Raw genomic sequence first — 25,500 nt, 5'->3', positions numbered from 1 at the left:
ATAAAGAATACAGAACAAAACAGAGAGTAGAGTCCCTGATGAGAGAATGCCCGAGCTTTGTCTTTGTCACACTGTGTGACACAGACACACAACACTGCTCCCTGAGGTGTACAGTTATGTCTACATTGTGTGCATATGTCTGTGTCGAATGGGAGTCCAAAATCCCAAACCTTCACATCTGTGAAACAACAGTCTGTCTTAATTCCTGTGCTTCTGGTATCACTGTTTGTGGCTCGTGTAAAAGAAACCAGAGACTAAATGGCCAAAAGCTAAGGAGGCCACACTACGAATCAAGCCATGTTTCATTAATAGAACATCTGATAAATCAGCCTGGGATTAATCCTGCTTTACCATCACCACAGGTCTAAATGTAAGTGAAAGACAGATACAACTGGGCATTTTATGGCAGCAGCTGGTATGGGAAGTGACTTGGGGTAAGGTGAGGGAACACTTGCTCTACAGTGCAGCTTTGAGCCAGGAAGATTAATGTAGGCTCTCTGGAGCAAAGGCAACAACCACTGCTTTAATAAGGTACAAACAATCGGTTCCACTCCACTGGCTTCCCAGGGAAAACTATTGTTGTGCTGCATTGTTTCTTGGTGAGGTTCCTTTGAGACACGTGCCTACTGCAGCATGTGACTGTCTCCATTACAGCCAGGGGAGAGCTCAGTGTAGACCTCTGTTTGTCTGTGTCAGAAAGAAAGTTGGCTCTCACCCACCCTCCACCCCCTAAATCCCACCTCTTTCCCCTCCCCATTTACTCCCTTTAAATCCAAACTCTTGTTTGTTCACTCACCTCAACTCCCTGCACTTTCAGCTTCATGTGATCCTCCCGCGTGGTCTTCCCATCTTTCCTCTTCTTCCAGCAGTAGCCATCCTTTCTGTACTTCACCTTCTTCCTATTGTACAGTATCATCGACCCATTCTGCGGCCTGGACCCGCAGAGACAGAAAGGACAGAGGGAGAGCAAAAGAGAAAAATATGAGATGAGAAGAATTTTTAGGCAAAGCTACATCATAGCTTGGGGACTCATGTTAGAGATGTACAGAGAAGCCTGACACAAGTCTGCACCAGGCAGAAAATGCACCAGTGACTTAGATGACAAGATTTCTTTATGGTGTTTCTCAGCATCAGTATGCACAGTTTGACAATGAACAAAGCACCCTTCAGCATACATTTTTTTCAGATGAGAAGTGTATGCACTGTAAGGAGCTAAAGTAACACTCTGCACAGAGTACATTATGTGAAGGCTCGTGTGTAAGGCAAGCAGCAGGAGGGTGGGGGGGTGGGCTTCCTTCCTTAACTCTCATTCATCCAACTTAAATGAGTTGTGGTGTTGGAAGCCCCTTGGGGAAAGAGAAGGTTCTCCCTCACTCTCCATTCATAATTCATTCTCTCTCCACCAGACCACAGCCTGTAGGCTCATAATGATATAATGTAACTATTTGATGATAATCTGCCTTTTCACTTAGATTTGTAACAGAGGAATTTGGCACTCAGTGTTAACCATTAACAGAAAGTGTAGCATAAAACATTTATGTCTTTCTCAACAATTAGGGAGCAGTTACAGTAGACATAGTTTTGTGTGTATGTATTTGTATTTACGCGTGTTGGGGAACAGCTTTGTGTCATCATTATATAGCCCTGCATACTGCCACACTGCACATTTCCCCACACACTCCTCCATCGTCCAGCACACACAAACACAGACTGGCTATCCTGAAGAAATACTCTAACTATAGCAAACACTGGGACTGCAGAATACATAATTTAAACATCGACACTGCAATGTATGCAAGCGTACGTAATACTCGCATCACTAGACTAGCCTATGGCTGGTTCCTGAAGAGAGAGTCATTTGTTACGATTCAGTTCATAGTCTTTAAGGGCAGATAGTGCCTAGTTCGTTCAGTTTAGGATTGCATCTTACCTTTTTGCAGTAGTTATGGTCGTGTTGGCTTCATTGAACTGAGACCATTTGCAAGCACTAGGGTGTTTTACAGCCAAATATGAAACAGTTTTTTAGCACTCTAAGTCTGAGGCCATGGTCCTAAGTTGGAAAAGCAGGGATTTCAGGTTTCAGGTTAGGAGTAAGTCGCTGGTGGAGGAGTTTAAGTATATTGGGGTCTTGTTCATTAGTGGGGGTACAAAGGAGAAGGAGAATGACTAGCAGCATCTAGAGTAATGCAAACTTTATACTAGTCTGAGAAAAAGCGGAAGATCTATGTTCTATGTTCTCTACCGTCAATCGTGTTTTTGAGCTGTGGTTAGTGACCAAAAGAAAGAGATTGCAAATACAAGTGGCCGAAATGTGCTTCCTCTGAAATTGGATGGCTGGCCTCATTCATAGGGAAAGGGTGAGGAGCTCAGTCATCTGGGCGGGATCACGAGTAGAGTTGCAGCTCAAGCACTGAAAAGAGCCAAATGAGGTGGTTCGAGCACCTGGTAAGGGTGCTTTTTGCAATGTTTTCCAAGAGAAGTGTTTGGGACATCTTCCACAGGGAGCACTCCTCCGGGTAAAACATGAATTCACTGGAGATTGCATGTCTTAGTTGATGTGGCAATGAGATGTCCTCCCAGAGGAGCGGAAGGAGGAGGCTGTGAAGAGGGAGATCTTGAGATCTCTGCTTAGACTGCTGCCCCTGTGACCCGGTCACAGATAAGCAACAGAAAAAGGATGGAGAAATAGATTTATTCACAAACAGAGAGCTTGATGCTAGTAAGCTACATCCAGGCTCTGTACACTCACAGCAAAATTATCAGAGAAAAAAGAAAATATAGAAGAAAGATGTGGATGTGAAAGAAACACAATGGATTGGAGAGATGAGTTAAAATATTCATCCAATGGGAGTGACACTGGAGCCCCCTGCTAGATCAGAGTAATTTCTCTCAGGTGGAAAGAAATTAAACAACTGTCTTTCCGCTTATCAGACAGTTTTGTCCAGCCCACCCGTGGTTCCCACCCTGTGGTGAGAGGGATTGGACATCCAGCAACCAGTCTCCATGCTCCCACAGCAACAGAACACTATGAAGAGTGGGAGCATCTGTGCAGCTTTTCATTTTGTCCTGGTTTGGCAGGAGATGGAGAACTTGGGGGGGTTGGGTGGTGGGGTTGATGGCAGTGGTTGCATTCATTTAGGGATGCTGTATAGCTCAACTGCTTGAGCTGGTGCATCATGTACAGATGCTGTAGTTTCTTGACGTAAATAGCCACTGTAAATAGAGTTTAAGTCCCTGACCTGGTACCCTTTGCTGCATCTTCCCCCAAACTCTCTGCCACCTTTCCTGCCTACTCACTGTGGAAAAAAGGTCAAGAGTGGCTATAAAACCTTAAAAAAAGAACAGTTAAGGATTGATACAAATAGTGGGGTGGAGGGTGAGAACTTTTTCCACTTCTAAATTGATTAATGCATGAGGAAGTTTAAGAATTGCTGGTTCAAACCTTAAATTCTAAATCAACATTGCATACAATGCAATTGTATAAACATATTTATGTCCCTGCAACATAACTTTTGCAGATAGCCACATACACCCTACACACAGCTGTTATGATTTGGAACTCTCCCAAATGAGAACAGGTTTATTTCAGTGCTTGCTGCCTCATAGAGAATTAATGGAAAAGCTGTCTGGTCAGTGTAACTGGGGGGCTTATCCATTTGGTCAGCTATGAGCCTTGTTAGTCTTGTTCTCATTAATCCTATGTATAGACACTAAACATACTCACACAGGCATGGGAAAGTAGAAACCCAAAAATGCAGAAAAGCTCACATCAAAGGGAAGAAAAAAACTGTGCTGATTTGCGCTCTTAGTTGCATTAACCAAAATAAGAAAACCCAGTGACTGTTTTGCATTGTTTTGTTGTTTCTTCTTACAATTTCTTCTCTCAAGTTTTATTTATAACGCTGTATGCATCATTTTGCAGGGTTACCCTTGGGGGCCAGGGCGTGTGTTTATCTTGGTATCACTCATCAATCATTTTCCTTGCTGGATCTCAGGGGCCAGTCGAAAGGGAGGAGAAGGAGGAGGTGGGGTCCCCACAGTCCCCGCTCTGTGGCCCCTCACAGCACCTTCTAATGAGAGACGCCACTCATACAACGACGTGTGCACTCCTTGCTGATCTCTCTTCCTCCCTTTCCTTCTCCCTTCCTTTCTCCACAGTCTGTCTCCTCTTGCCGTCAGTCGGCTCGGGCTGTGCACCAGGGAATGTCTTTGTCTTTTCCCTTGCACCAACTCCTTTTCTGGGCTCTCTTGTTTCATCTGTCTCAGGATGAAACACCTCCCTCCTCCTGTGCTCCACTCACAAACCGCTCCCGCTTGTTTAGTGCTTAGCATACTTTGCAGAAAACAACCATCAAAAAGGCATTTTTTACTGGTCAGCTTGAGAAGTGGAACTTTTCCAAGGCTGTAAGGGATACACACAAAGTATAAATTGTGTTTGAATTCACAGCATGTCAGCCATAGAAGAGGTGCAATCATTAAAAGAAAGGGATTTTGCAGATTGTTACAAACATCTCATATGTTCCTCAAGATTTGTATCCCAAATCGCTTGAAGTTGCTTAAAGGTCAGCTACTAACATCAGCTCTCAGAATCAATAAGGCATAGATGTGGCCCAATGCAAAAGTTTGATGCTCTTATTTGTTTCAATATCTTCTGTGTTTTGTCCTTCAAAAGATACAAGAAGTGTGTACCTCTTAAAATGTAGCCCTGCATGAGACAAAAAGATGGGCGCGGATGAGATAAGGCAGAAAATCAAATGACACGGGGCTATCTGATCTCCTCCAGAGCACTGGAAATTGGGGTGAGGCTTCTGTGTCAGAGGCTCCATGCCGTATTTATCGGCTCGGCGCAAAAACTTATTCGCTCAGCTATTTTTGAGGAACTGTTAGGTAGATGCTATTTTCAATTCAAAGCACTTTAGACCCAGAGGAGAGAGTGTAGACACCCATTTTGGGGAAGGCCAGAGGCTGAGAATGGTCTAAAATGCATACTTTGTCCACATAATGTGTCTTCTCTCCTCCCTCCACTCCTTTCCCACTTTCTCCCTCCCACTCATTTTTTACCACTGCATACTTAGGGATTTCAATTAATTTTATCAGAATAACACATAGTTATACATGAGGGGAAAAGCTAACAGCTCTGTTGTCATAGAGGCGTGACAGCAGGCCCTCTGTCTCAGATGCCTCAATGTAGCAGATTAATATGGAAATGCAAGTCTCTGTCAAAGTGCACATGAGCTGCACAGCTGCTGCTCCTTTCTCTTCTTTGGAGTTTGCAGCGATAATAAGCTTTACCCTCAGGGTGGTGTTAGGCCTTGTCCAGTCCTTTAGGAATCATTCATTTACTCAGGTAATGGCATTCGCTCAATCAGATTCGTTCTTTTCAAAAAGTCGGAGGAGGGTTTTATGAGGCTGGTGACATGTTCAGCATGGGTAACGAAGTAGAAGCAGGACTACAGACAGGAAAAAACACTGCATACAGCTTCAGGTTTTCTGTGTTGAGGCGCTAACTAGAAGGGGAAGAAACAGCAAAACATGTGCAGAAAGACAAATCTGTGTGAGTGTGAGAAATTCTGCTGTTCCAGAACTGGATGGTTTGGAGAATCCACAGCTCTGATGAATCATCCCAAAACAGAGAAAAGAAAATGAAAAATGTACACAATATATTACTTATAATAAATAGGATACGGTTTAAAAGAAGACTCAGACGCATTCAGTTGTATCAAGGGCTTGGGTGTAAGACAAGCACAAAGAATTTTAATTGGCATTTCAGGTTCTAATGGGAAGAATTCAGTGCTGCTGGCTGAATTCTTGACTTATGTAGCCCGCCCTGCCTTAGTCTCTGTGATGCTGTAAGTTTGATTAATACCATACATGTTGTGTTTCTCCCCAGCAAGCTCAGCCAACACTAAGAGCTAAGAGGGGAGGAAAGGAAATAAGAGGAGACGAAAGGAGAGGAAAGGAGACAAGAGTCGAGTTGGTCTTGCAAAGCTTTGAAGATGGGAGGGTGAGGGGGTTGGGGCCCGAAGTGGCTCAGGAGGGAGGTGACACCTGCTGTTCTCAATTACCCATCAGAGCCTTCAGCCATCACAGCTTTTACCTCACTGTGTCACACCTCTTCTTAATACAGCTACACACATACACACATCTGTATTTACTGCCACACACACACAAATCCTATTAAGTTTAAATATGAGGGACAAATATGCCCCTGAGAACTCACAATCAAGCATTGATCACATCGACCAAAAGTTTCTAGCACCTGTCTTGGGAGAATATTAATAACAAAAAGAGTGAAAATAAATAAACTGGTGCTACTGATCATCTCTATCTGTCAATCAAAGGAAAAACATAGACCACACATGTTAAAATACACAAGCGCGTGAAAATACCCGCACACATCTGGAGCTGTCAAAACCAAGCAGAGACATTTCAGACGTAATGTAATTACACTGCAAGCAATGGTGCTCTATTAGACAGCACATCATCTATAAGCTATAGATGTTTGAGCAGAAAGGTGCTGGCTCCACGTCGGGAGCGCCTATCCGGACGCATCATATGCAATTGATGACTCGCAGATAAGCTGCTCCTTTCAGTCCTGCCAAAGCATGCATCAGGAAGTGGGGCGTTCGCTAAAACTACTTTAAATGTAAATCTGCCACGGCCTCAGGATTGAGATTCATCGTCTGCACTGCTCTGAACCCTTCCGACTCGCCCGCCAGTGCGCGTACGTCCAGACGCTACCGCTCGGGTTTCTTTTTGACTGCAAATGAGGCCTCAGCACCTGGTCACTGTAATGCCCATGGTTTCCTTCTACTCTTGTCGAGAGTGGCCTCAGGCCTCAACTATGAATGCTTAATGACATATGATAATCAAAGGTGTGAGGTGTAGTGTGGTGCCTAAGTCAGCAGTTATAAGCTGTCCAACATCTTTTAAATCTTATCCCATCATCTCTGGCACTAAAACGTGCTAAATGTTTCCTCCCTAATCTGTACAGTCTGACACCACTAAGATGCTGTTATCATTTTAAGAAAGAAAAAAAGGAAAAAAACAACAACTGACATGATTTAGTCTGAAGTGAATCATCGAGTTAAGTTTGCCCAACATGGTATAACATACTGATCTCCAAGGCTGTACAGATGGAGCTCAATGTTTGTTTACTCAATGTGTTCTAACTAAATACCACAGTATTTAGGCCCCTGGAGTTGTAATTCAGGATAGGAAGACAGATCATGTGCCTCCCCTCTTTCTCTCTATCTATACTGCCCGCGATTGCCACAGAACCCAAGCCCCAGCGTACTGCCTTCCAGCAGGAAACAGATGTTCCCCCAACACTTATCTCAATGAAAAAATCACAGACAATTTACAAAGAATATAAATTACGGTCGTAGCTACACATCAGTGTCTATGTCCCTATAAGACCTTGTAAAGAGGATAAGGGTGAATTGGTGTGGGAGGATGGGTGAATTGTCGGGGAACAACATAAGGCGAATGGAAGCAGTAGGGGAGGAGGGTGGTGCTGCTCTTATCTGGCCCACAGCAGCCAGGCAGAACGAGAGGGTGGCTGGTGACTGGCGGTGATGCTGCCCTGATAGCGCTAAGCTGGTTTCATGCACATTTCAGGGAGGCTGCCATCACTGCTCTGACTTAAAGCTCTTCGCTGCTGCCAGTGGATGTGGCTGGGATGCTATTTACAAATAGCCATGTCACGCACTGGTTACATCGCTCCATTCTCTGCGTCAACGCGAACGCATAGAGCTGCGAGGACTAATGTGCAGCTTTGATGTACAGCAGAGGTGACACAGAATCTGAATTTCAGTGCTTGTAAGGGTTTTGGCTGTGAGGATGGTTGTTATTCACTTGACATGAACACTGTCACCAAGTTTGTTTGTTTGTGTGTGTGTGTGTGTGTGAGTGAGTGTGTGCAAGCACATATAATATTTTGGCTTGAAATGTTGATGACTTTCAGCTGCTTGCACTAAAGGCTTCATATTTGTGGTGAATGCTTTCTCCAGTTTGCATATGCTTACTTGGAAAAAGTGACAACAGAAAGGATGATTCATACCTCACATCCCCTCTGCTAATCTTCACAAATCATCCACGGTGTGTCTCAGTACATTGTAAATGGAGGTGCCATCAGAATGAAGCTTCTCCACAGCCCAGCACCTCCTGACAACTACATGCTGTGCATATTGTGCAAACGTAAACCTAAGTCCTGAAGCACTGCCTTATTATGACAGTTTTTAAAGAGGACACTTTTATATATTCAATAATGCACGGCCAACAGGGAATTGAATTCAGCCTTATTTTATCTCATGGAGTAGAGTTGCTGTTATAGCAGCTTATGTTCTCTTATGGTATAGAAATACTTACACAATTAAATCCAAGATGAACTAGACTTCGGTAACATAAGGCCAGGTTTTCATTAATGGTAACAGCAACCTTGGTTTCCAATGAAATGAGAAGCTAGGGAAATAGCCAAATACCTCATAGTGTGGTCGTGTAAGAGTTTAATTTAGAGCATAAGAGCAAAGATTTATATTCCTTTCTACTGGTTTGTTATTGCTACATTCAACAAGCGATACAAGCTTTTTTCTGTTAAAGCATGAACTCGACAGTGACCAAAAGTCTTATTTTGTTAACGAAAACCCAGAAAAACAATAAAACCTCTAAAACTCAATCTTTTCATGCTAATTGCTTATTCGTGAGAACGTGAAAGTATTTTTCGCCTTTATATAAAAAGTATTTTGAAATTATATCTATATGTTTTGAAAGTGGCTCAGTATCCTAGGTCATGCAGGGATCTAAGGCAGATGCTGAAGTCCACATGTGAGGAAGGTGTATGTGTCCCTACAGATGGGGACAGAAACAGGAGAGGTCGAGGACAAGTTCTCCTCCACATTATGGCTCATGCCAGACCAGGCTTATGGATCACCTGGACGTAGCCCTCTTTGTCTCTTCTGCAGAGCAGTCAGTGCCACTGAACTTCCCCTATTGATCCCCAAGTGACGGAGCACAGCTAAGGCCAGCTATTGACCCACTTATGATTAATTCACAAATCCTGCCTTGTCCACAAAAAAGTAAAAGAACAAAGAACAAGCTGTACAAGAAGAACAAGTGAGGAGAAAGAAGGATAAAGGTCAGAAAAACTCAACTTTTTTAAAGTGAGACAGAGCGGCAGAGTGAGAAGTGATGTTTTACAAGCTAACCAAGCTATAAAGCCCAATTCAGAGTCCCCTCTGTCACAAAAACCCAAGGATTGTGGTATGGAGGGTGGCGTGGGGAGGCTGGAAAGAGAGAGTGATAAAAAGAGAGTGAATAAAAGGAGAGAGAGACAGACAGGAAAACAGGAGAGAAAAAGATGAAGCTATTCTTCCTCTCCCTTCTACTCTTTGGTCCTATTTTAGACATGAGGATAGACCGATGAGGGCGAGAGGTTGAAATTGAGCTGTAACTCTATCTGGGTGCTGGAGCGAATCAGAAAGTCTATCCCACCTTTCACCTGGGAATCACAGCTCTCTCCGTGCACTGTCTGGTCACCATACCAACCAAAGCCAGGCATCGTGGCTTTAATTGGAGCCCAGGGCTCAGCGGCAGCTCAGGCGCAGATAGAGAGTGAGTGGGAGAAGGACTGACATTAGCCATGGTTAAATGATGGTGGCCATGCAGATCAAATCGAATTTCAGGCTTTGCTTGCATTGCAGAGCTGATACGGTCTTGGGGTAGCACTAAACGTATTGGAAACCAAGCCACCTCCGCTCAAATGCTTGGAATGGATTCCAGCATGAAGTATAGCTCTGGCTTTCTTTCTTTTTTCAGATCTCTGTGCGGTATGGAGATTTTACAAGAGCACTGACACACTGTGATTCACCTCTGAGAGCATAGGCAGAATCGAGCCTGCTGTGCCATGAACGTTGTTGATATGAGACAAAAGGGAGTGTGACAGTTAAGTTAATTTCGTGGTCAAAGAGCTAAAAAAAAATAAAAAATTGAATCACATTGTTGTGCTGTTTGATTGAGCAAGAGTTCTGCTGATTACTGAGATTTGTCTGAAAGCAAAAATTGAAAGGTAGTTAGAAGCACTTTGCTTCAAAATAGTAAATGCCAGAGATTAAAATCTTTGGAACTACAGCATAAATCATACAGTGATGTACTGTATGTCAACTAGAAAATTAAACCTGCTTGACTTCTTTTCTGCGACACCTAAATCAATGGATAATACATGCCAGTTACTCCTGCTCAGTTGCAAGGAATTATAAGCAATGCTCACTGGAAATACTTTGATTAATACAGTAGTTGTCTGGCATGTCAGTTAACTCATTGATCATCAAACTGAGCCACGATTAGCTTTTTCACTGATGCAGGAGAGCAGCGTGTGGGACTTTGAGAATGATCCAGCCTTAAAAAAAACCACACACACACACAAAAAACTAAACAAACAGATTAAAGCACTGGGCTGGCAAAAAGATCAGACTATGGTTAAATTGGGAAGTTTCCAGGTGGGAAAGTGTGCAGCTGTGTCAGTGTTGAGCAGAGCATTCATAGTAAAAGAGCATCCAGGCTCAAAATATAGACAAAATAAAAACACGCTGAACACCCCTTGGTGCTTTTTGTGAATTAAAAGTAGACGTGCAGCTCCTGTAGATGATGAGGAAGCTCAGCAGACAAGAAACATGCTTGTTAGAGCTGTTACAAGCGGATGGAGGGATGTCTTCCAAGGCACGGCCTAAGACGCCAAAAACTCATGCAGTTGCATGAAGAAAAAAACTGCAAAAATCAATAAACACTTAGATAACATTTTAGTAGGAATCCTAGCATTTTCTTCAGTGACTGTATTTTAAATGTATTTTTTTGTGTTATTCTGAGTCTGAACAATCTTTTCCAACAGAAAAATAAAGGCAAACAGGAGAAAGACAGTATAGTATAATAGAGGTGAGTGGGGCATAGGTGTGTGTGTGTTTGAAACCGTGTTCGTCAAGTGATCCCACAGGTCCCCGTGCTCTCTAACACTCTATTTCTCCGGGTATGTTTGTATATGACGACCCTTGACCAGAGCCCTGACACATATCTGAGATCACTCTGCTCTGTTTCTGATGCCTCAGCTGGGGCCAGGACCTCACACACACGCTCACACAGATACAAACACTCACAGCGGGACCGAGAGAACCACGACAACCCTGATTGTCCTCGTAACTTGCATTTCACTGAAGCCCAGACAATGAAGACGATAAGATTGTGTGTGTCCTGGCATGTTTTATCTATCCCTGTCCAGCTACAAACTCCCAGAGCCATCTATGTGAGCGGGTATACACATGAATACACTCATAAAATAGTCAACAAGGCACACCTCTAATCATGTACATCCCTGCCTTTTTTATTTTCCAGGTTCAGTGGCCCATGGAGTGCCCACTCTCTAAATCACAAAGTCTCTCCTCCATGAATGAGCCACACACTCACATTCTCCTATGTATTTATTCCCTTCTTCTTCTTATCTCTTTAAAAACCTTAATTTACACACACACAATACATACAGTCAAATCTATAAATTGATTTTAGGATAGGAACCCTCACCCTAACCCCGACTATCATGTCTATCACAGATACTTTGGAATAATTCTTCTTTTTTCTTAATTGGTATTCTTTTGAAAATTAATAATAATTAAAAGCTAAAACTTTCTTTTTTTTTGACACTGGCTTTATTTTTCAACACTTCAAAGACAAACAGTGAAGTGGTAATGACAGAGTGAGTTAACTAGTTTGTGAAACACATTGCTGCAAAGCTAATAAAAAAACAGCCCATCATTTTTTTTCTTTCACTATACTTCAAATATGCTATAAGTATACAACGTATACTGGCTATTATGTAGATATCAGATATACCCAAATATCGGTATTGGTATGAGCGGTAAATCTTGTTCTGGTCGGACTCTAATAATTCCACACATCTAGGAGGGAACTAAACACTGGTGGAATGAACATTTACCTGTATCTTCCTCAGATGTCAAATGTGTAAATGTCTAATTTGAAAACTATTTTATCCTCAGTCTGGCACAGAGCACGAGTTAAACACATTTCCTGCAGCGGCATTTCCAAACCACAGCAGTATCCAGGCCTGTTCCATTAGCTTAGCTGATTGACTATTTCCCACATATTTGACACACTTGAGAATCTGCTCATCAGTCACCTCAGCAAGGAGATTTTAAGAGTTGATATGGGGAGTAAAGGCAACAGCCCGGGAAGGGTTTGCTCCTGGCTTTGTACTATAGATAGTGCATGTAAAACTGAATTTGATCTACATTATGTTCATCAATGCAGCTAGCATTAATTACAATTTTTACAGCCAATTAGTTGCTCGTATTTCTCGTAAACTTGAAGGATGGTGTAGGAACCATCAATGTATGTTCTGCTGCTGTTGGATCTCTGTTGTCCTCTACTGCAAAACTCATGGAGAGACAATGAGATTGGTGTCACACTTTTTGATTTTCTAGAGTGTGTCTGCATGTCTTTGTGTGTGTGGGCATGCGTAATTAAACATTTCTCCTGACATTTAGCCTTGCTGTCCTCATGGCCCTCTGCAGGGAGAAGCAAAGTGTGAAAGCCTGCACCATATTACATTTATGCATTTGTGTGAATGCAACTGTGTCAGAATAGGAATGCACAGTTAATAAGGGGGAGGCCTGCCACTCATGTGTCTCCAGAGGGTGAGTAGACCAGACACCATACAGAAAGGGAAAAGATAGTCTAAAGGGAAAACATAAAGAAACACAACTAATGAAGGAGAGGAAGAGAGTGGTGAAAGTGTCAAGACACCCATTGTATTGTAAGGCAGGAGCAGTAAAGACAAGCTAGTGGCCTCTGCAACTTTAAGATTGCCATTAAACTCTTGCCTTACTCGTGTTTATGGTTGGCTTTGTGTGTCAAAGGAGAAGGGGATCATAAAGCAGAGCTTTGTCTGTCTGCCATTGATTTATTTCCTTCGTTAGGGTGATGACACCGCCTGCTTATGATGTCCTAGCACAGACTGTAATTACAGAGCACTTCTGTCTTTATTGATGTCACTTTGTTAGTTTAATTACGCTATATTGGGTTTTAGAGTCGCAGCAAGAGCAAAGCTATGATGTAGGGCAAATATCATCAATGGAACATCCTCTTTTGAAGATGTCGGGTGCACAGAGTTGGGAGATAATTATTTCATAGACAGACATATAAAGTAGAACATGTGCATCTCAACGTCTACAAAGGCAAAGAGAAGGTAATCTAAAATTTAATGACTATTCCGTCTGTGTTATGACCGAAGTCAGAGGGAGGAGGCTGTGAATGTGATGAGGGCCTTAATGGAAATGAAACACCTGGGTTCAACCTTGAGAGCGACTGTTTACGCTCCCAGTCCCCAGGTGCCAGGGTTGACTGAGAGTCACGGTGAACCGCCGGTGTGTCTGTGAGTGAGAACAAGTGTTTGTGTATAGAGTCTATATACGATGGGATGGGACCCAGGGGGAAGCAGTGCCAAGTCAAGGTGACCCTCGAGCGGAAGAGGAGGAGGGAGAGGCCACCTGCTTGCTAGCTGTGGCAAAATGAGGGTGACAGCCATCCACCTGTCTAAGAACACTCTCATTCCAGACCCCATCTGCCCATCCCCTTTGGGATATTTCCTCCCAAGGGGAACCTGTAACCCTCACTGTCGTGCAGCTGACCAGGCCTCCTGTCCGCTGTTCCTTTACCCGGCTGAAACTGCAGCTGCTCACCCCCGACCGGTAGCCATTCAGGGACACTGTAAAACAGTACTATACATAGGGGGCTCTGGAGCAGGCATTGGTAGTTTTACAGTCCTCCTTTTCTCTCGTTTCAAAGTGATACAGGCCCCCAGGCCTTATGTGTCAGAGTGTGCTATAAGTCTTCTGGCTTGAGTAAGTCATCACATGTGGCCAACAGGGAAGGCCGGTATGTGCTTGCTTTTTCTACCTGTCCGATGTTCTCCAAACTGAAAAGTCATCATTGTGTTCTGTAGCACAGATAATAGCTGGCCAACAACAGAGCAATTTGGCAACTCAAACAATGGTCACATATAGTACACTGTCTATTTGTCACTTCTCTTTTGCTCTTTTTCCCTGTGTGCGTGTGGCTGCCTGTGTTTCCTTCACTGAATAGTTTAACACACACAGAGTAGGATTCTTTCATGAGCCCATCCACCCTGTGGATACACCTCTTTCTTCTAGGATGTCTGTCTGACTGCAGTCAGGGGCCATCCCATGGCTCCCATAGCAGCAAACTTGTGGTCTGGACCTAGGGCTGTGTTTGCTCTTTGTCAATAGGTTTCAACCACATAAATGAGTAGGGTCTATGTGGAAAAGACCCACCAGACTTCTGACATGTCTTCTGATCTCCTTCAGTCCTCCAGGGCTTAGAGACCTGCTGCACTACCCTTCTCTGTTAAGAGAAATCTGCTCATGAAAACTGAGGCAAACTGTACAGAAATGGATGGCAAAAGAAAAAATAGGAGGGGATTTAAGAAGTGGAGAGAAAGAGGAGGCAGAGGATAAATAAAATACAATAAAAAGAAACATCAGCTCAGTGCGATTCTTTAAAGAAAAATACTGACTTGCCAGAATATATGATGTCCACAGTGAGGAAAATTCAATTTCCAGAAGGTTGCAAAGGTTTGTAATTAAGGTAGTGTAAGAGTTGGGTTTCTTTCATCTCAGGCTATCAGACCTCTCTGCATGTTCTGCATGGGTGCCTGTTGACTCACACTGTATTGGCTTTACCTTAGCCCTTTCCTTGGAAAAAGAACAATTGCATCTCTACCTATTCTTAGCTGATGTCTCAAGCAGAAGCAGATTAAGTGCGCTGCTGCCTCTCTAGCTGAGAGAGGGTCCTTTTTTACACTGCTTTTCTTAGCTGCAAAAACAGAAAGACAGCCCCCCCCCCCCCCCCCCCCCCCCCCCCCCATTTCACCAAAATGCTGCAGGACCATTTCCTCTGAGAGCCCTCAAATATCTAATAGGTCCTAAACCTCGTCTAACTGTCATGGCAACAGCTTTTGCCCTCTATAAATACAAATCATCAGCTCAAGCTCACCACGCTTTCAATCAGTTCCATGCCTCTCCAAACCAGACTGTGTGTCTACCTGATCCCGAAACGATGTAGGATGTAAGTTAATGGAAAGGGACCCAAGAAGACGTCTAGAAATGCTCTTAAACTGAGATGAAACAATCAGATAAAGCATGGAAATGGGTCACACTTTTCATGACTGAACCAACGCTTTGACCTGAAGGCCATGCCTCTCTGTCATAATGCCACGACACTGATAACCTGAAATTAAAGAAAAGCAATAACACAAACAGGACAAAGACCCCATCTTAGTCTATGGTTCTCTGACGATGGGTATGTTGCAATCCTAGTCACTGTTTTAGGTAATTCGTCTATTAATGGTGCAGATGTTTACAGGGATAAGTTGGATGTGTGTAATAATTTTAGTTTAATTTAGAAACTAGCTTACAATTAACCCCTAGATGTCCAACACTACTCTGAAAAAAGAGCAGAAGACTTAAAAAAGTTAGAGCAAAAATAAAAATTCTACATGTGTACAATCAAAGTTCAGGCTCAAAGTAATGTTTGGTGGATTCCAGCAGGTGGTCCATCATTAGATCTGGTCAGCTAGCGGTTCAGCAAAGATTTAGGAGGATAGTAGTGATTAAAGAAAGAGTGTATGAAGAAGCAGAGAACAGAAAAATCAAGATAACCACACAAACCCACCACCTTTCTGGGCTCTGGTTCAGGTAATTAGCATGCCTCTGCCATTAAACCTGCCACAGGTTAGAATTCACCGCTGATATATAGCTACCTGCACTTACACTCTTGCAAATGATCAAGCACTTGCTGGCATACATAATCAAAATGCACATACTGCTGTACAGATTATGCCTATTAAACAAGATGTGAGTGTCACAGCAGGCCTATTCATGTGATGTATCTCAAACCCAATTGGACTGGGATACATTTCCGAGGATTCCTAAGATTATTGTGAGACACTGTGGAAAACAGTATTTCAAATCTTAGCTGTGTTAGATGCCCAAAAGACTCCTTCAAACTGTAACAGATGATTTTACTCTGATCAAACTGTTGCTTCTGCAGCTGCTCATGGGGGATCTGCAATATATGCCACTCTCTGTAGCTCACTTCCTCTGTTATTATCTGAAGATCTTCACCAGTGATTTAAGAAAGCACACTCCTCGTTAATCTTTGCTTATCAGAAAAAGCTAAATTGTCTCCCACAGAAATTGCATTAGCACGTGCTTTGGCCGAAGGCAAGAGACTGTAATAGATAGTCACGGAGTTTGCTAAAGGAAAACATGAGGTGCAGACAGGGAAAGGGGACGCTGACAGAACGAAAATGGAAGCTTGTATATATAAAGAGCAGAAGAAGATGAAGAAAAATAGAGTAAAATGTAGTCTGAAAAGAAAGGTAAGTGGTGGTGAGAGGAGGAGGGCGATGAAGAGGAAAGGGAAGGTTGGTCTCATTACTATAAGACCTTCTCTCTCCCTCCAGGCTCAGGTGACCCCAGTTCCCTACCCCTCCGCCTCTCACACAACTAATCATTTGGTTTTAATCACCTGGATATTCTCCCCCTTTGCCCCTCCCTCCCCTTCCCGCCATCCCCTCCCTCCATGCTCCACTCTGCGCCCTAGCCTTTGCCAAGGTCCAACTAATTTTGTTCTAATTGGTCATACAGCCTGTGATGGGACAATTGTGCCTGACTGTCCTCGTCCATCCATCCATCTATCCTGTCTCTGAACAACTCCACGTCCTTTCTGTTCTTCTTCTATCTGTGACCCTCTGTCCTGCTCTCCTTCTGCATTCACAACTTCATGCCTGTGCCTGTTTCCTCATCTCCTCCCTGCCTTCTCTCTCCGCCTCATCTCTCTTTCACCTCTAATTTCTCTTTCCACCCATATGCTGCCGCCGCAGCTCCCTCCCTCCGCCTGTCTTTCATGCCATTCATTGACATGGCAGTTGTGCAAGTGTTTTCCAATTTCTGTTCTCCCTCTTCTGTTGACCTCACATTCCGCCAGACAAAACAAATAGCCTTGATGTTGTCTGCCAACAAAAAGCGTTGTGCGACTGCCTTGATCCACGCACAATGGCATGAAAGAAATGTGAAGCTGTTCAATTAGTTAAAACTGACAGCTGAAATCTGACTTTCTCCCTCTTTTTAAGAGGGAGTGAGCAGATGTGGATTCAGCATCAGATGGCACTGAAAAAACAAAAAAAAACGAGTGTGCCGTGTGAACAACAAAGGGATGAGATGCCCGCTGGCCAAAAAGCACACAGCATTTAAAGTAACAGAGACCAGGGTTCTCGCTGCCTCTCTCATATGGTTCTGAGAGTGCAGCAAACACTGTTTATTTACAGCACAAAAAGAAAAAAATTGTGTTTCCTGTTTTACTGCAGGTGATACAAATGCAACAATCTACCCTAAAGTTTACTGTTGAGCAGAAAAACCAGCGGGTTTTGGCTGGAGAATGTACAGAGTTGTTGATGGTCGTGACTGTTCAGCTCTTTTTTGAAAGCCATGAAGTCAAAGGAGAAGACATGAATTAAACATATTCTCCAAAAATACTGCACACAGAAAAATATTCCCAGCAACTATAGCCAAATGTGTTCACAATATGAAGCCCGGCAGCCAGTCGTCACTATCGTGGTCACCGTGGCAAACCTCACCTGTCCCACGGTGAGCAAAAAAGGAGAAAGGCAGATGGAAATCCTACATTACAATCACACGCTACAAATCCTCTACTTTTCTTTTCTCCTCTGGATCAACAGCTCCAATAAATTTTCATTACACCTGTGTGAAGCGCTTCAAATAGAGCCACAGAAGCAGAAACTAATTACTTTCTAATTTATTGACTAATGGCCACAGCCCTGGGAGACAGCTGCAATTGTTCTAACAGTCCTGCTGCTCCGACTGCACTCAGGTCCACTTTAGATTCATAACCAAAATAATTTATCATTACAAGCACATTAAATTGAACCGTATAGACCATAACAGTGGTAATTTATATCATTTTGTTGTTAGGGATGCTTTTCCCTCCCCTGTCTTGAAAGCATGCAAACCAGGCGATGGGACTCTCACAGGCAGTCCTTGCATGCCGCAGATTCACTTTGTTCTTCAAAGAGCTCTTTGTTTGGTGGCTCAAGCTCCATTTGTTGAACTTCCGTGAGGAAAAGACACAGACAAGAGTGTGTGGTGTGTTTTTCTGATTGATAAGTGATTATTTAGAGAAGTGTAAAATGTGACAAACATAGCATAGATCAAGCATAATCAAAACATCTACTGACCTGGGGTAACTTTTCTCATTCTCTTTATCAGTCAGGCAAACTTTGTGCTGATAATATATACGTTAAGCGCAACTGGCCTTATCTCTTTCTTGCTGGGAAAATTGCTTTCCAGGATGTCAATGTCCCCATCAACAACCCTCAAATGGTCGCCCAGAGGTTTGAACAGAGTGATCACAACATTAACCATGTGTCAAACATTGCTTAATCACTATAAAGGATGCCATTTGTGCATTGATGGGATATTCGGAAGCTATTTTGTGATAGCACTTTCCATTGTTGTCATTAAGCTACAAAGTCCATATGATCATGCAAATTCATTATGTAAGCACTAATCAGCATTGACCTTGCCCTCTAAGAGGTGAATGGTCTTAAACAACATTAACAAATCCCCAGTACAGTATGTGACTAGCTTGTAGAACTGAAAAATGCACAAAAGTGCCAAAAGTTTGGGTTTGTAAAACAAAAACAATTTGTAAACAATCTGATGATTACAAAAGTGAGCCCATGTCGAAAATTCATTCGTCCATTCATTTTCTACACCCTTTGAATCCAATTCAAGTTTGTATGTGTGTGCTGGAGCCTATCCCAGCTTGGGCGAGAGGTACAGTTCGGCAACTAGAAATTTTGCTCAATATTAGAGTAAAAGAAGAAATGGGCTACCAGGTAAAACTTTGGCACCCTGACAGCTTTCAGCTGTTAGACCAATGTTACAGAGAAAAGCTATGGTTTGATCACTGTTCTAACCAAAGACCAGATGATGCAAATTTCAAATCTTTATTATATTCTGATTCCTCAAACTGGCCCCAACAGCACCGATGGGGTCCACTAAGTAGCTACATAACTCTTACAATGAAACACTTGGTAGGATAAAGTTATAGGAGCTGTTTCTCAGTTCGTAATATCACTAAGCAAATTATAACTCAGAGGAACAGTGGAACTATTCCAACTATTAAGTACAGAGGTAGATCAACCATGGTTTGGGTTGTTGTTATAGCCAACAGTAAGAAGAAAACATTTCATTCAACATGAACAAAATACTCCAGATAAGAACTTCTCAGATCCTGTAAAAAGCTAAAAAGAAGCTAAAGATGAAAAGAGGATGGCATCTATTACAATGTAATTATCTTCAACACATCTGACTTCCATAATGGACTACCAAAGGACGTGTAAGGTGTAAGCTCCTAACAACCCATCAATCGACAAAAATCTGTGGACAAATCTTGAAAGTGCAAGGTGTTGCCTTAAACTTTTTACTTTGAGCCATACTGAAATTGTACAAGCTGGAAATTAAAACGATTAACATTTCCCCAACTATGGGTCCATTGGCCTGGAATCTTATAAAAATAAGAAAATAAAGATTGATGTGTTTTCATCACCTAAGAATTAGCAATGATGTGAAAACTGGCAATTCATACCGAATTAAGTAAATCTACCAAATTAAGTATTAAATGAAGTAATCACACACATCAAGGCAGTGTTGCGGAATTTCCAGCTCACTTATTTTTGGGTTGCTGAAGCTTTCTTCTTTGTCTAAAACAAACAAAATTAAATCAATTCTGAGCAAACTTGGAGGAACTCTAAACTTTCTACAGCAGCAACAACTGATCCAACCATGTCGACAGTGCCAGCATGGTATTATGTTGTGTTACTAGAGGCTAGAAGCTGACGGTGATGTGGCCCTGTGGGCCTGAACAGTAGCAGTCTGTCTCTGTGGGAGGCAACATTCATTCACACGCCTGAGTGCACAAACATACCAACTGCTCGAATTTACACTTCTGCCAGTGTTTCAACCTTTAAAAGCCACACAAACAGTAAATTTGCTTAAACTGTAAAATTCAACTGCAGTTTGCCATCTGCATCAACAATGACATAGGTGACCTTTCGCCTGCAGTTATTTCAGTTTCCTGGGCAAATGCTATGTCTGCCTAGCTATAAATCTTTATTCAAAGCCTCTTTTAAAAGACCAGCACACATAGGGGGAGTTCGCACAACTGTCATTGTTCATGGAAATAACGATAACCAACCAACAATTTTACCAAAAAATGTCCAATCCCACCCACAGTCAGACACGTAAACTGAAAAACACAAATGTTACTCTGTTTCATTTTGTTCTCCTTTTCAGACATTCAAGCTTTCACAGCCTGATCAATAAGATTCATCAGGCCACAAATACAGAGAAAAGGGTTAGCGTGGTCCCCTGGGACAGACAGAAAGGACACTGAGAATAAAACCGAGACCAGAAATACACAAACACATATACACAACCTGTCCTAAATTCTCCCAGCCCTGCATTCGCGTCAGACTCCTGTTTAAGACACAAGCCACTTAATGGAGCATAGCCAAGGCACGAAATGTGTGTTTCTGTGTGTAAGTACGTGTATGCGTTAAATAATGTTGGACTGAGAGAGTTTACCCCCCGCTACAGCAGAAGCAAGGCAAGGACACACTGCTACAGTGGAACACACACAAAGTCAAGCACAATAGCCATTAAATCAAAAGCAATCTCTTTGCTCCTGGCAAATTATACACAGAGAGCTCTCACACGTGTGCATACACATACACTAAAAGTGACAAACACCATCAAACACATTGTGAGACTATTAGGTAAGTGTGAAAAAACGTTGGGGGAAATTAATGACATTCGAACAGTACATCCTCTCCACACCTGAATAAAATGTGTCAGCAGCGGGAGTATAAGATCTCTGAATGAGAGTTTTTTTGGCATCGGAGATATGGAGAAAAATCAATTTCAGGGCCAAGTATGATGCCAAGGACGTCTAGAAGGGCATAGCTCTGTTGATCAGTTCATATCAATTTGCTCCCTCCTGAAGACAGAGAACACCACAGTGTGTGGTGCTGCATCTTTAAGAAATATCGCCCAGATAACAGTGCCATAAAACACATCATTTTACAGTCAAACCATCTCAGTATCAAATGCACTTGGAGCGGAAGCCATTTTCAAGCAACATAAAGTTTAACATGGCGCTACATCTGCCGATTCGCTAGCTTCCACACTACATGGGACTGAGGAATTTAATTAGGGGGCCATGGGATAGCATTATGTGGCACTATACAGACCCCCTCCCTCTCCATCCGGACCTGATCCCTCCTGAGCATGTGGTCATCTCTGGAAGAGCAAAGTCCACACTTAACTGCACTGGTATCTGGTATGCATCCTGACAGTAGTTGCAAAGTTTGTAGCAACAGCATCTTTAACACTTTGATCAGTCACACCTGTGCATGGATGTAATTATGCAGATGAGCAGCTTAAGTGTATCGGCCATTGAATGGTTTCCATCCCTTAAAACGTTATACCACCCACCGTGATTATGTGACAATGTAAAACATATGAATATCTTATGTTCATTCTCTATGGTCCCTAATCAGCCAACATGCAGTATATACTAAAAGTGAGATATTTGTGACCATCCGACAACTTTATGGACTACTGCACTGCATTAATCTTAAATTGGCCCTTCAACATTGATATGCATTGAAAATAAACCAATTTAAGTGCAAGGACAATTCTACAAAAAGCATAGCAAAACTGTTTGAAAATACAGCAGAGAATTAGGTGAGCTTTTTGGTGGTGAATAGTCCATTCAGAAAATACTTTACTCTTGCCTAAATGACTTTTTGAACAATAGTCTTTCTCTTGAAAAGGACTAAAGAAAATCTCCTTTAAAGTTTGCCTGATTTCTTAATGGAGCCTCCCTCCACTGAGCATTTATACTACCTGAGTGAAAGCAACCAGATCATTAATGCTCCCTAATTCAGACAGTATAGATTACAGATTGTCAAGGGTAAAAGTTTGATTTTTGCTTTGACCATCTGGGAGCAAATTCCCAATATAAATTTAATAGATCAATGGTGATGGAGGACTGTGAATTCAGAGTGAATTATCAGGCACAACTGGGATAAAAGTGCTGTGCACAGCCTTACCATAGCTAAAAGATCTATGCACAGCCAAGAGAGGAAACATGTTTAGACCAATGTGGACATGACTTTATAGTACTCCATGATAAACATTTGGAAATCACACTTCTGTCTCTTGACACGGTATGACAACATCAAATACTAGAGGAAGAATAAATGTCAGTCCCGGCTTTGTTTAGAAGACCCATTGGGAAGTGTGGACCACTTCATAAGTTCCTCAAAGGCAGTGCAGATAAACATGTGAGGTGTTGACTTGTGGGTGAGAGGGTATTGGCCAGATGGAGTCGCAAAAGCAAATATCATTTTAAAATGTTTAAGGGAATTCATTTTGTTTGTCCTAATTACTTTGTTAATTTGTTGAAGCATCTACTTCAAAGAAATCCCGTGTCATATTATCTGCTGTGACAATGGAGCCGTGCAGGCTGGGAGGGGCAGCTGCTTGGGTAGAGTGCTTTTTAAATGGCTCACCCTCTGCTTCTAAACACAGCGCTCAGTATGCCTTCCATTCCTCTTTCAGTCTCTTTTGGTGGGGTGTGTCAGTAATGAGGCCCTCCTGTAGCGTTGCGCTCCATTCCTCTGTTGGTGCAGAAAAGCACACCCCCGCCTTGTCCTGACATTCTGACAGATAGGAGCTGTGGAAAGCATATGGCCAATGTGGCAATGCCTCCGACGTCCTCCAAACTGTCGTAGGGCTCAGGCATAATGAGCGGTAGAAAGATGAGACCGAGTCCTACACATAGGAGACATTAGTCATCACAATTTTTCCTGAATTGCCACGGCTCAGGTAGAAAAAAGGGGGAAAGAACTCTTACCTTGTATAAGAGTCAAGGGATTGCATGAATGTGTGACTTTACACAGAAAACCTGTGTAGTTTTGCATGCCAGAGCCAGACAGAAAGTCTTCAAGTTGACTGTATTTCTCGATTTACTACCAGACATCGGCTTTATGTAACGGTTTCTGTTCTCAAAGACATTTGAAATCAAATAGCAGAAAATGTACCAATTAACTGGTTTAGTTGTAGAGCTTCCATCTATGTGCATTACAATATTAAGTCAAATAGCAGACAGGTAAAAAAAAAAGGAAGAGACATCACTGACTAAGAGGGAGAGAGTGATGGTGTGTTTGGCCAGGAAGTGTCTGCTCTCCCTGTCAAGTGTCAGTGTCGTTAGCCTCCAGAAGCTGAGGTCCACAGTGACTAGACGTGATTTTAGATAAGGCGCCCATTCAGCCATACCCTTGACATAGCCTCTGTCTGGACTAGACTCTTCTCCTTCTCCTTCTCTGTCTGGCCTGTTATCCCAGACCGTCTAGAAACCCCCCAGCACACAGTCCTTTACCCCAGCAGGGCCCCCCTTAGCTCTTCTGCCCTCTCTCTACTGAGTATTACGTCACAACACCGGCTGGCTAGAGGGCTATGAAGGGCTTCTGAAAAGGACAGAACAATGCCAGGCAGTTGTCTCCTCCACTTTCATTCAAGCCATTTACTGGAAGGCTTAGAAAAAGCTGCTCAGCATTTGTTCCAACTCTCCTGTGAGAGCGACTGAAATTATTGCAATCCAAGACTTGCTTCAATTTATCTGAAAGTCTCATGGGTTGGCTGTGAGTGAGCGGCAGCCTGCGCCTATCACTCTGTAATGTAGACACACCTTTGAAAAACAAAAATAACAAGTGAAAGTGCTTCAACCACTTTCTGTATGCGGAGAGGAAGATGAATGAGAACAATAAGAAAGCCAAGAGGCAATTAGAGAGTGGATGAGTTCGGGTGCAGACTGATCTGCTGCTGGCGAACCACCTGACTATCTGGGTTCTGTAGTTATGACTGTCAGTTAGACACGTCACGGGATGTTTGTCTAAATTTCCTGCGTGGCACAGTCATTGCTCAACAGGTAGTTTGATGTGAACTCTGTATATTAACATCAACACCATTGCAAAGCATTTTAACTTTGATCTGCTGCAGTAGAAGGCAAGGGTTGAATTATCTTCTCTATGCACAAAGCCAGAGCCTCACAATTGTGAGTGATCTCTATTAAATTACATGGATTGAATCAGAGATCCTTAATTAGGCTCCAATAAAAGTGTCATGTGGCTTTTGAAACCTCTGAGCATGTGGTGATTGGATAAAAATGTGAAAACATACTAAATGAAATTGGTTTACTGCTGAGTGTGCGCCCCATGACTCTTGAGTGGAGCGGCAAAGCTGGGGGAAATAAAGTGAGGAGAAATAAGTAAGAGGGAGAAAGAAGAGAGACACAGATGCAGAGAAAGAGCGTGAGGGGAGTCTCAGGGCGAGTCACACCTCTTTGCCTCCGAAAAGCTCTTAAATTCCATGTGTGACCTGAGGGAGAGAGCTCCAAAGAGTCGGACTAAGATGATGTGATACAGAATCTCACTGTTGCAAAGCTGTGTCCTAATATGGTTTGCCGTAAACCACTCTGAAGGTATGGCACATGTCTCCTGGAGGGAGGTCAACCTTGCAAATGCATATACTTGTGTCATCTATGCATGTAAAACATAGACCTAAAAATACACACTTCTAAACAGTCAAGCAAACACATGTGGGACTTACCTGTTTCTAAAAAGTGGAACATAATTCCTTCCTGCTCCCTTGGACCCTTGCATTGACTAATGCCAGGATGGCCAAAAGCTTTTAAGTGCTTTAAATCCATAATAACCCAAATGCTTTGTCTTCCCCTGTGAGCTCTGTGTTTGTCAGTAAGAAAATGAAATGCAATTGAAATAAAAACAAACTTTGGGGACTTTAAGACGTTTTGGCGGCTGTTGGGGATTTGGCAAAAAATAAAGGCATTAACAAGGGAAAAGGGAGTGAAGAGGCTCCCAAGATGTCTCACATGGTGACAGGAAGAGAAGGAGCAAGGCGAGTGTAGGGATGCAAACACAAACAGGGGTACATAACACACTGGGCTTCTTATTTTGCCCTCCTCTCCTCTTGCATATTTGCTTGTTATGTTGTTTGTGATGTTTTTATTTTTGGGAACATGGGAGAAGAAAAAATGAATAAAAAAATCGTGCGGATCCACTGCCACAATGTGAAGCGAGAAATAGTAGGCACACAAACAAAAAACAGCCCCCAACCACCTTCCCACTCGCCACTAATCCTCTCATGCCCTAATTGTGGGTGCAGTCACCCCAGATTCACTTCTTCAGGGAGAGGGAAAGAAAGAAAGAAAGAGAGCTAAGGCTCTTGCTGAACAAAAAAAAACAGACCT

General features: G+C 42.8%; 1 protein-coding gene across 6 annotated transcripts in view; it reads right to left on the bottom strand.

Annotated features, from left to right (window-relative positions):
• Positions 1 to 25,500, bottom strand: part of camta1a (calmodulin binding transcription activator 1a) — a 280,700-nt gene that overhangs the window by 122,045 nt on the left and 133,155 nt on the right. For all 6 annotated transcript variants that reach the window (XM_072366794.1, XM_072366790.1, XM_072366793.1 and 3 more), the window contains one exon: positions 797 to 932. In XM_072366794.1, the coding sequence (XP_072222895.1) occupies positions 797 to 932 (136 nt within the window). The remainder of the gene's footprint in view (positions 1 to 796; positions 933 to 25,500) is intronic.

Source organism: Leuresthes tenuis, unplaced genomic scaffold (assembly GCF_036924035.1).
Source record: "Leuresthes tenuis unplaced genomic scaffold, fLeuTen1.0.hap1 SCAF_16, whole genome shotgun sequence".
Classification (NCBI taxonomy): Eukaryota; Metazoa; Chordata; class Actinopteri; order Atheriniformes; family Atherinopsidae; genus Leuresthes; species Leuresthes tenuis.
Note: the sequence above shows the minus strand (reverse complement) of the source record. Positions and strands in the feature narration are given on the sequence as shown.